At 32.9% G+C, this 13001-nt stretch overlaps 1 protein-coding gene across 12 annotated transcripts in view; it reads left to right on the top strand.

The window, feature by feature from the left end:
* ADGRL3 (adhesion G protein-coupled receptor L3) overlaps positions 1 to 13001 on the top strand; it is an 828952-nt gene that overhangs the window by 791128 nt on the left and 24823 nt on the right. For all 12 annotated transcript variants that reach the window (XR_007151634.1, XM_047856547.1, XM_047856545.1 and 9 more), the window contains one exon: positions 3643 to 3739. Coding sequence is in view for 11 of the 12 variants with exons in the window: in XM_047856547.1 (XP_047712503.1) it covers positions 3643 to 3739 (97 nt within the window). In the remaining variant the exon portion in view is untranslated. The remainder of the gene's footprint in view (positions 1 to 3642; positions 3740 to 13001) is intronic.

Raw genomic sequence — 13001 nt, 5'->3', positions numbered from 1 at the left:
TACCTACATGTTGATAATAAACACTTACAAAAGCTCTGTAGTACCCAAATCACACAAACAGATATTCACAGCCATATGTATAGAATTGGTTTGTGTTTGTATGTGTTTATAAAAACTATGGACTAAGGTATTATCCTTCATCTTTGACCTTTCTTTAATCTGTCATTTGTTTTCTATTTGTTTTGACTTTTTAGGTATATTTATATTTATCACATGAATTTGAAACATAAACCGTGTATGTAATGTCTATTAAATTATGAAGCATCATAATAAAATGAATATCTATGAACATCCAACTCAGAAATTGAACATTTTCCATATATGTTGCCTTCTTGAAACCTCTTTTGAATTAGTTCCTGTGCCTCCAACCAGAGAAGACTTCTGTTCTTCATTTCCTTGATGTATTCTAATAGTTTCTCCCCCTCCAAAAAAGATGTTTGGTGTTGCTGTTTAAAATCTTTTTTCTAAGTGGTATATTACTATATGTTGTCTTCTGTGACTTGCTCTTTTCACCCCCACATTATCCTAGTTCATTCCATAAACATTTAAGTGTTGTCTCTGTGCTATATAATGTATACTTTTCCTCTGCCTGCAATATTTCACCTTTTTCTCCTAGATCAAGAGCCAGTTGAATGGATTCAAATGTTGGTTTTGTCATTTATTACGCCTGTGACATTAGACATGCTAATTAAATTCTGAACCTTAATTTCCTAATCACTAAGAGTACTTGCCTCAAGGAACTCTTGTGTGATTTCAATGAGTGAATAAATGAAAAACACATAGTATATAACCTAGAATTCTAGGTTCTAATTCTAATTCCATAGAATTAATTAAAATACATATTTTACATATAAATACATATTTTACATATACATACATATAATCTTTTTCTTGTACCACATAGTATTTCAGGGTGGTGATACATCAGTAAACAAAAAAGACACAATTTCTGTTTTTTGATAGTCTCAGATCTAATTCAGACATTAGATGTTAAATATTGGACATTACATATAAATATAAGAAATAAATACATTGTAGTTATAGGTCATGTTGTATAACATAATAATGACTATGGGGGGAAAGCAGGGCTAGGTGGGTGGAATACAATTCTAAATAGGATGATCAAGTTAGGTCCGTTCAAGGAGAAAATATTTGAGCAAAAATTTAAAGAGAAGAAGGAGTTATCCATACGTGTATCTGGGGGAAGAACACTTCAGGCCGAGGAAGCAATTGTACCAAGCCTGAGGCAGAAGCATACTTAGCTTGTTAAGAAATGGCAAGAGAACCAGTGTGGGGACTCAGGTTGGGGAGACTAACAGAAGCTGAGATAATGGGGTAGCTCATACAAATGTCGCCTAACAACAATCATAACTTCATCAAATCTGTTAAGAAATCACTTCTTCAGTGCAGTGCTCACAGACTTCCCAGCCAAGGATGTATCCTTTCATGTGCACTGAAACATTTTGTTTAATTATGTAGTATAACAAACATTAACAAAAGTATACAAAAGATAAGTGTATGCACAGTGATTTATTACCTCTCCCCAGGTTAAATATTAGAATGTTGGGAGTGCCTCAGAAACCCTTTGGACCTTCTCCATCATTCACCTCAAACATATCCACCATCTTAATTTTTCACGTATTTTGTTTTGCATGTGTGTGATACTTATTCACAGGACATCATCCAGCACATATTCTCTTCTATTTTCTTCCTTTCCTCAGACTCTATGTTGCTGCAGGAAGCTATGTTGATTTTCTGTTTTTCTTATTCTGTATCGTTCTATACATCCATTCTACCACTGACAGTCATTCGGGTTTGTAGTCTTCAGCTATAATAATTAATGGTTCTGTGGAGATTTGTGGGCACATTGTTTACTTTGGCATTTATTTTTCTGGTAATTTGTTGTATCTATCACTTACTAACCTAGTAGTTCCACAAAGATAAAGATATTTTTTGTTTGCCTTTTCCCTTTGTATTTTCTGGAGTAGCATTTGGTATGCAGTAGAGGGTAATTAATATTTTTAATTTTTTTATTGTTTATTATTGGGGGGGGGGAGAGAGAGAGAGACATAAAGCAAGCAGGAAAGTGGCAGAGAGAGAGGGAGACACAGAATAGGAAGCAGGCTCCAGGCTCTGAGCTCTCAGCACAGAGCCCAATGCGGGACTCTAACTCACAAGATCATGACCTGAGCCGTAGTTTGCCGCCCAACTGACTGAGCCACCCAGGTGCCCCCTAATGAATATTTTTAATTAATTAAATGACAAATAGAAACAAATGTGAGAGAATTGTCCCCAGTATTTCAGTTTGAAGTTTTTAAGTATGTTTCAATAGAAAGTGTTTAAGTGCTGAGGATCTATAATCCTGCACCAGTTTTCTTATTTTCTTTCTTTCTTTCTTTCTTTCTTTCTTTCTTTCTTTCTTTCTCTCTTTCTCTCTCTCTCTCTCTTTCTAAGTAGGCATGAGCTTGAACTCATGACCTTGAAATCAAGAGTCAAGTGCTCTACTCAGTGAGCCACTCAGGCACCTCTCTTATTCTTTTATTTACTAGTTTTGTTCTGTGTGTGTGTGTGTGTGTGTGTGTGTGGTGTCTATGTGTGTTTCTTTGTGTGTGGTTGCTGACCTATAAAACAATATACACAATGTAGAAATGCCCCAAGATTTATAAAACCAATTGTCTAATATTTTAAGTTTAGGTACTCCTCTTATTCACGGTGTTCAAATATATTCGGAACATAACCTATTTGTGAGCTTGGTTTTACCACTACCATGACTAGGAGTAATAGTTCTTAAAACTATTCATCCTTGGAAAAACTGAAAATATTTTGTTTCCTCATCACAGGATTGTTAATACTTTTTTGATCCCTAACTCAATAAAATAGCAAAACAATAAAGTAGAAAAAAATCCACCTCCCAATAATAGACAAATATTACACTGCTTCATTTATCTGGCACTTAGAAAACTGAATTTGAGAATATAAATAATGATGTAAGAATTTTCAGTTCTCTATAAATTACCTACTGTGAAGAAATGAATAGGGTGAACTGACTTCCTTTATCTCCTTTGAGAGAAAGAAAAGTCAAAATCATATATAACCTGTGAAATTACACTGATCTTACAAAATTTATGGAAAATATTGAGTTTAGTCGCATTTTAATAATACTCTATTCTTTTCTTACTAACCTTTTTCTTTCTTGCAAGTTCCTGAATTCTTGAACTAAATCTTTTGTTAATAAAACTGACAATTTAATACATATTTAAATATCCATTCCCATAAAAGTTACAATGAAAATAATTGTTTCACTCTGGAAACTGAAATTATTAAAATTCTAACTGTCTAGAGGACACTTCCATATACCTTCAACATGTTTCAATTGGTATAGTACATTATATTTATTGCTTTTTCAGTTACAATTATTTTTGGTATAAGCATTTCGGAATACACTTAATGAGAACCGATTATTGTCATTAATTTAGTTTCTGATATTCTTATGCTACCATACTGCAAGCATGTAAAAGTTACACATTTGCCAGATGCCGGACCAAAGGTCTCGTATAACTACGACAGAAAGAAACAGAACGATTTGTGTGAAACTTCACTGCCTGGTGAGTTCATTTCCTTTTGTGCCTTTACCCCATCCAGAGCCGAATTCGTAGAATGTGGAATGACACGGTCCGAAAGCAGTCGGAGTCTTCCTTCATTACTGGAGACATAAACAGTTCAGCGTCACTCAACAGAGGTAAGTAGAAATGATTTTTCCTATTTAGTACGTTTGTGATTACTTTATGAAGTTCTTAAATGCATTGTTTTTTTTTTTCTTTTTTTTTTCTCTTTTCGGAACTTCTGGACCTTGTTCCAAGTGATAGGAATATTGCAAGGATATAAAACCTGGCTGAGTGTAACAGTGTGTTCCATTATTCATAAGCCTTTTTTTTTTTGAATCCTGAGTTTTCAGGAAATCTTTTCTGAAAGGAAGTTAGAAAATGAGAACTTTCCTTTTCTAGTCATCTGCCACTTTAATAAACTGGTGAGCTGTCAGGCCTCATTGGAAGCAGTGAAAATGGGCAATTATGTGGCTATATAGTCTGCTAAGCATCATAGAGTTCCACATTGTCCCAGGCATAGAGCAATTTCATAGTCTTTGTGGAAGTAAAAATATACTGTCTAATACATATTTGAGACAACCTGTATATTTGGGGTAAAAATCGCATCTGATCTTAGTATCTACAAACTTATCCAGCATATTTAAAGATCTAAGAGAAAAAAATATATATACATATATTATGATTTGTGTGTGTGTGTGTGTGTGTGTGTGTGTGTGTGTGTGTGTATGCTTCTGGTTATCGTGTGCCTAGGGCATCAATTTAGACTTTGAAAGTGAAGTTTCCTTAAGCTACTATTTTGTTTGTGGTTGATTTTTTTTTATTCTTCTCTGTCTTTCCGTCTCCTTCTTTCCCTCCTTCCCTCCCTCTTATTCAGTGTATGTGTGTGTTGGGGGCGGGGGTGATTAAAATTAAATCAACTCCAGTCAAAATGAGTAAATGCTATGTTTGTCTAGAGCTAGAGGACACTGTAGACATTGCTGGGGAATACTTAGAGTATAGTTTTATCTGGAAAGGTGGAATTTGCATAAGCCTATTCCAGTGTCCTAACAGATATTTTTGATACATATATTAAGTATATATTGAGTTCACATATATTGAGTACAACATTGTTTTTTTCCTTATCCCCGGACTAGGATTATTAGTTGGTTTTAAACCTCCTTCCGTTAGCTTTTTGTTACATTAAATGCTACTTAGAAACAAACAATTAACAATCATGGTTATGATTCAGAAAAATTTAGATCCTGGTGTGGCTCTTAATTACTTTTACTCAATTAATTTGCATCTTATTTACATAAAAGAAGTTGGGACTAATAGTGTCCAAGTTGAACCTGATACAGGGACCCATGTTATATGTAATCTTAATATGTTATTTGGGGCAGTGATATAACAACTATAACCTAATAATGATATTACATTTTCTCTGTCACTTCTGCCTGAGTAGGAATAGTGAGTGCAATTATTCCTCCAAAAAATACCTTTTTGTATTTTGTTTCTTTATTAATCTGTTTTTATTTGCTAGATTTTGATTTACATATTATCATCTAAATATTCTTTTTCAAGTTTTATTTTAATGGTTAGTTTGTGAAAATTTATTTTAATATGAATACTCTAACTTAAGACATACTTTCAAATCATACAATGCAGATTACTTACAGATGCCTTCAACATTTAGGAACTAATTTGCTTTCATAGTGGCAGACTTTGTTTATTGCCTAATCCCACAGATGGAAAATTTACAGTATGTTACTAGAAAGAAAGCTACCCTTATGAATAGGATTTATTATTAGAAGTATCTTGCATCTAATGATCACAGTAACCATAGAACAATTGTTGTTTCAACAAAAGATGAGATCATGTATTCTAATGATGTACTGTTTATTTGCCTACCGCGAAGATGGTTAAAATATGTAAAATTATTATGTTGTCTAGCATTATGATCTAAATTTATATAAAGATTGTAAGGTATGTGACTTTACTAAAAATTGTTTTAAATGGACACGTTTTCATGACCTTGATTTTCAGGTCAATCACAAATAACATTCTGTACCTTTTTAGTCCCTTCTAATGAATTTCATCAACTTGGAATATGTAATTATGTGGATGACTGGGTCAGTTTGAAGTATATTTAAAGGAAATAATATTTTATACTGACCGATCATATGTTTAAATCTGGTTGCAAAATCTTTAGTTTTAAAAGTATTTCTTAAAGTTACTCTTGAAGAATGGTATAAAATTTCTTGTGACACCCAATAAGTTATTCTAATGTTGACTTTGGGGAGGGGGTTAAATTGAATTTATGATTTGAAGTGTGTCCAGCCAGTGATCTCTTCCTTCAGGATATATATTCTTCCTCTCACTCAGTGACTTTAATGGTGGTAGACATCAGAGTGATCTTGTTGATTTCCCACATTAATTCCCCATTCCCCCAAGTCAGAAACTCATTTTATTCTCATCTCATTTTTTTTTTGTCTTAGATGCCTGGAGTACTTTAAAATGTTATTTCTTCATAGTATATCTCTGAAGATCATCTTTAACCTCCTTCTTTAATCTTGTCTTATTTCCCAGGGTCCTATCTTCCCTGCATTCAGGCGTGTGTATCATATTTAGGTAGGTGGAATCCAAGATTCACCTTTCCAGATAAACCCTTCAGCCACCTCAGCAACATAATTGTTCACCATTATTTAATCGAAAGATTATATTCTCTATTAAATAAAAGTTCTAGGCACTGCATCTTTGCATCTTCATATATTCTAACTTCCCATTCATTCTTAGTTTCTTACTAGCTGGCAATTTTTTGTTAATTTAAACCCCATTTTCCTTTCTTTCCAAGTCAGTTATATTAAATTTCTTATTTTTGTCTTTAGAACAGTTCTGGCCCTTGAAGACTACAAGAAGTTGTCTAAAAGCTAGTCCTGTTTTTTTACTTTAGGTTTTCTTTTGTATTCATACCACTGCTCAATTCATCAAAAGAATAATTATTTTATAATTCTGTATGTCTTACCATCTATTCTTCCAAACAGGAATTCATCATTATCATCTTTGGGATCCATTAAGAATAAAACATCAACCATGCAGTACAGAACTCTTTCTCAAGGGTTTTTATTTTTTCAAACCATCTTTAATATTCTGTTCTTGCACCAACTTGTTATATCCTATGTATCAGATTACCTGCCTAGATTTTCCAGTGTGATCAACTTGATTACCGTTGGGATTTTATTCCTTAGAATCATGCAAAACCTTGGAAGATTTATTGATAATTTTCAGTTCATGTAATCATTCTTATATATTCTCTTTGGAATTTTGTTATTTGGTCACCTCATCTCTTTAAAACCTTCCATTACATTTGTCCTTTGAATATGTATACTCATGAAGGGGTTTTTGCAAAGGTTCCCTGTGCGTTTTAAGATATATTTTCTGCTTCTGGCTTGTTTGCTACAATGCTACTCACTCATAAATTAAGAATTCCTTGAGGCCGGTACCCCAGGGCAACTATCAAGTTAATTTCCCTGATGCCACTGCCTACACAGTTTGAAGGAGCTTTCAAGAGCATTAATGTGGTAGTTGAGTATAAAAAGTTTTAAAGAAGTTTAACTCTGATCCAAACTCAAGATTTTACAAATGCCACAGGAGGGTTCATTTATTTGTTCATTTAAATATTTACTATTCGTTCATATCTTGAAGTCAGGCCTCAATCCCTGAGCCTCCCCCAGGTGTATTAGAAATCTCACCCAACTTTCCAGTAGCTCCAACTTCCCAGTAGTGGTAGAAACAATATGTAGCTAGAGTAATCTTCTACTCATATCTCCTACCCACAATCTCTACTGGCCAAACCTTGCCCTGAATGAGTTAGACCATCAATGCCTCTGAAACTTGAGTTTAATCATAAAATGAAGCATTTCTGAGAAATTGCTCTGCTAGTTCAGTTAATGGTTAAACATTTCCTCTCTTTTTATAGATCTGTATAGAAATTGGGGTATTTTCTGAAATTAGATTTTATTAGGCTTTATCTCATTGTGAATAATATAATTGCATTTCCCATTTTCTTTTTATTTCATTAGTTGAGTTGACATCAGAAATTTCAGTTTAAAATCTAGTTTTGCTAGATAGCTGCTACCAATATGATGTTGTATGAATTATGACAAGTGTCCCATGCCCACCCCTCCTCAGCTGTGGAGTTATTACAAAAATGTAACCCATTGTAGTGGCAGGATTAGCAAAAAGGCATTTCTTCTTTTGAAACAATAGCTTGACTAGCAAAGGTGGATTTTTATTTCCCCCTACCTCCCACCCTCTGTCTTATCAACCTCCCACAGAAATTAATGCAATTTAGATTTTTAGACATGGAGATCTGACTAGTAAAGCTAGATTTATTTAAGCCAAATCTATGTGTTGTATGACTGAAAACTGTCTCTTTTGTAGATGTCCAGCACTTATTTATTAATGTTGATGGGATTCTCCATTCAAGGTTCAGATTCATATTAATCTACACATGCATTCTCAGTAAATTTATGTAATCAGTACAATTATGATGGCCTACGACGATCTTTTCATCAATTTTAGGGGTAAATCTTGGCTCTCAGTGGCACAACGACCTCCTGAAAGGCATCACCTGTTAGGGACATTGTTGATACAAAGGGGGAAAGCATCATCAAATAGACATTTGCAAATTGTTGACTTACTCATTGTAGTTTTCATAGTAGTTTTGAGAATGGAGTTTCAATCCGGTGATGTTTGGTAAATTGCTTATTTTCTCAGTGTCTATGCAATAAGGATATAAATAGTACCCTCTTCACAGGGACCTTGACAGGACCAAGTGAGTTTACATATGTTAATTCCTTACTACAGTGCCTGGAACACAAGTACTATTATCATTATTTTTTTCAGAAGTTCACTTATATCTTCTAACAAATGAAAACTGATCCTTGTCAGTGCTCTGAGATAATTAGATATTAAAATTCATCATTCACTACTGAAGGTTTTCTTTCCCCTTTTTTTTTCTAGTAATAGGTAGTCGGAATACAGTAGTTACCTGAATGCCAAGTAAAAGAAATAATAATTTATCTAAAGTGGTGCTACCCTTGAGGCTAAAAAAAAGAGATAAACTAATAACACTGAATTGTCTATTCTAAATTAGAAGTTAAATGCACATTACATCTGCCTAGTTGTGCTTTCCACTTTTGATTTGTAACCATATTTTAGCATTGAAGCAATAAAGGTAAAATATTTCTTCTCCCTACCTTAGATAATAAAATAAGCAAACACTGTCTTCTCTTTCCTCCAAGCCCCATCCTGCCCTTCAGAAGTTTAGAGAACACTAGTTCAATTCAAACAGTCCTGCTAAATAACCAGTGGTGTAGCAGGCAGGGATGTGACTCATTCCCATTTTAAAACTCATGTCTTCTCAGAGCCTGTATTGTCTTTCCCGGGAGGTTGGTCACTGAGGCAGAAGAAACTTCACAATAAATCACCTGTCACCTCATTAATATTCAGGCTTTTCAACTTGTTTTGCTTTTGTGTTTTTAAAGAAAAATTCAAATGAAGATGTGTAAGTGGTGTTTCACAGCAATTAATGATTTCTATAAATTAAAGCGTACTAGGGTGAAACCCTCATACTCATTCACTGCACTTTATTAATGTCAGTAAATAAAATTTGGCTTATATGCATAAAATTTGTCATATTTCTCAAAAGCCTTGATGCTTTGAAGGATTATAAAATTGTTTGTAAACATTAACCAGATCCTGCTATAACTTGACATCTATTTGAGGAATTTGCAAAAGAGTTAAATGATGTGCATAGCTAATAAATCAGAGTAGAACCTGTATAACAAATTACTTTTTGTTATGAATAAGCATTATGATATTATGAGTACAAATATAAGTATATATGACATGGATAAAGTTTTCATATGAAATTCACATTACATTTATATCTAGTATTTTTTGACATTTACATTCTTCATTTGTAAATGAGGCAACATTGCTTCCTGTGTTAATTCCTTTCTTTTATACATGTCATCAATAAAGACATAATCAGAAAATGTACAAAAAATAAGGAAATCTTCTGTGTTAGGAAAATCAGTTTAATAACACAAAAGTAAAATAGTTACAGGTTGTAAAAGTGAAATGCTATGTCAAATAGATAAGTAAACAATGCTATTAGTATCTTGATTCCGAACTCAAGGAGACCAAATAACTTTCAGAATAAATTCTCCATTACAAAATTAAGCATATTAAATATTGATTTCTACACAATTGGGGCAAATATTCTTGCTATAAATTGTTGGTAGGAACTGAAAAAGAAGACTTTTAAAATGCTTGTCCAGTGAGTCCTTCTTATGCTTTGCTTTTAAATTTGTCTCTTTGATGTAAATCATTTCAATCGTAGCCATCCAGCCTCTCACAATCAACTCTACAGTAGCAAAAATGGTTTGTATTTTACTACTATTACAACTACTACTATTATTATTATTATTGTAGCTTTTATAGATCCCTTCACAAAGAGAATTCTCTGTGTAGATTCTTTTTTATTATGGTTTATTATCTGACTGCCTTATATATAGTTCCCACGATCTCTTATCTGTTTATTTCTTTTAAAGCTTATCTATTTATTTTGAGAGAGAGAGAGAGAGAGAGAGAGAGAGAGAGAGAGAGAATGACAGAGGGAAAAGGGGCAGAGAGAGAGGAAGAGAGAAAATTCCAAGCAGGCTCAGCACTGTCAGCACAGAGCCCAACGCAGGGCTCAAACTCAAGAACCGTGAGATCATGACCTGAGCCAAAATCAAGAGTCAGATGCTTAATTGACTGGGCCATCCCCGTGCCCCCCTCTTACCTCTTTACTATTAGTCAAACAAGCTGCGGTGAAATACCATACCTTGATAGTTTCTAAATGTAACACTATAAAACATTTCCACTGATTTTTGAAATATTACTGTTGTTTCGTCGCTGAAGATATAATTTTTCAAAAAATATATATTTTGAACAACTAAACACACATACTCAACTTCTCTTCTGAAATTGCTGGTATTCTTTTTTCTAATAGAACACAGTATGGCTTTTTATAGTTTTTGATCAACTTGGGATTTCTCTTTTAATGTGTACAGCTAAAAATTTGCCTATTGTACACTATTCATTATTCATCCATTGTCTTTATTTCCATGAAGAAGCCAGGTTTGTGAAATGATTCCTAAAGGACAAAATCTAGATCCCAAACAAGATCTATCTGAGCACGAAACCCTATTCATGACAACAAAAATTTTCACTCTTTTCTTATTATGACAGTTTTTCATGAAGCTTGCTAAGATTAGAATAAAGATATTTTCCAAGAATGTATTTCAAAGTGATTTTTATCACTTCACATGGAAATAAGATATTCTTAAAACCACAAGTTATAACATCTTTATTTCTTAATTTCCTTCATGTACCACTGATTTCCTTCTACTTTATTTTGCTCTAGGTATAGTTGTTTAGTGTGGTTTCAGCCTATTCATTTAGTGAAAGAAAAACTTTAAAACACTGTAAATATATGGAGAAATGGGTTGGCCATACTTTCCAAAACTATTTGGTATGGAATATGCTGATTTGCTATGCATTATTGTCCTAGTTTTAGGATTTAGGTTGCAAGAAGATTTTTATAATCATTCTTTTCTTTCCTGGAAGGCCTCAAGGTATTTTACTGGCAGAATCCTTTATCTTTAATTTTTTATGTTTCAGTAAAAGGATGAGTGAACATTTTGGTCAGAGAACAATTTTGTTAAAAAATCAGGTAAATAGCTTCTGCCTATAATGATTTAGTATTAAAACCAACCAAAGATATAACTTTCCCCAGCTATTTATACTTCTGAATTTGATATTGTCCTTTGTCAGGACAATGTGAAAATGCCTAGAACAAGTAGAAAATCTGTTTGAGTTAACTTCAAAAAGACACTGATGATGTATAAATTAAACTATTTTATGTGCTAATTCCAGTTTTCACAAAAACTATGGAATGTCTTAAAATTTAAAAACAAAACCTGACTGTACCTCTCATCTGGAAAAATGTTTCTACTGGATTATAAACATAAAGGTTCTGATGATATAATGTAGTTTATAGCATCCAAAGTTAATTAACAAAGCCATTACTTGTTCAAATTATTTTTTCTAAGAAATAGATTGTATTAACTTATATATGCTACTTTCAAAGTAATTAGAGATTAATTCAATTACATGAGAAATTAAATTGTGGAAGAGGGTTAGCCAAAGAGAGCCCTCATTAGAAAAAGATACTTATGGGGCACCTGGGTGGCTTAGTCAGTTAAGGATCTGACTCTTGACTTTGACTCAGGTCATGATCTCATGGTTCATGAGTTTGAGCCCCACATTGGACTCTGCACTGACAGCACAGAGCCTGCTTGGAATTCTCTGTCTCTTCTCTATATGCCCATCCCCCACTTGTTTTTTTTTTTCTCTTTCTCTCTCTCTCTCTCAAAAAAAAAAAACACTAAAAAAAGGAAAAAAAGAAAGATATAGTACTTAAATTGTCATTACCAATAATTGTGTAGTATCTGATTAAAATAGCTTCTATTTTATTGAACTACATTACATACAGAAGCATACACTTTACATAGCTCAACCTTATATACTGCATGTCATTTGAAAGTAAGTGTTTATCTGATAGGTTTTCCTATGATTTTCCTAATAGTCTTTCTTCATAATTTATCATTATAAGGAATGTGGGTGCTTCAAAAACTAAGATAAGTTACCCATCACATTCATAGAAAGTAATTTATAACCCTGGAAAATCATTGGAGAATTAAGAAAGATTTGAGAGGATACACAGATTGAAAGAAGATAGTTAATCTTGATGTAGACAAATGGAAACAATGTAAGTTTCCTGAAACAGCCTCATTTCTAAGAAGGACAAAATTATGATTATATGATGAAATAGGCCTTCTCTGAACGTTATTAAGAATCTCTTTGTTCATAGATAACTTGTTTGAATTTACTTTTCTCAGACATGTTTTTAAAATGTTGGTTCTAAATTTAATATTCAAGTTTTAGCCAGGATAGACTTTCTGCATGTAAGCTATACAATTTGTTCAATATAGGAAAGTATGTCAATATAGTACAGAGCATTATACAAAAAGTCAGATTTTTTTCACATTGGTAAATCATTTCCTATTATTAAGTAGTTACTATATTTTCCTTTTTTCTGAAGTGTGTTTTATTAAATGAAAATGCACAAGCTGTGTGTGATTTACAAATAAATATAGCTGTGGAATTGGCTACATACCATTAACAGATATCAAGAGATAATCTGATGTAGATAAAATGAATTAAATATAGTGTGAATGACAAAGATAAATACTCTTATGCTAAATGCCTTTGATTTACTAAAAAGAACTGTAATTTACCGCTATT

The sequence above is a fragment of the Prionailurus viverrinus genome, chromosome B1 (assembly GCF_022837055.1).
Source record: "Prionailurus viverrinus isolate Anna chromosome B1, UM_Priviv_1.0, whole genome shotgun sequence".
Classification (NCBI taxonomy): Eukaryota; Metazoa; Chordata; class Mammalia; order Carnivora; family Felidae; genus Prionailurus; species Prionailurus viverrinus.
The sequence above is the reverse complement of the archived record's forward strand: the minus strand, read 5'-3'. Positions and strand labels throughout refer to the sequence as shown.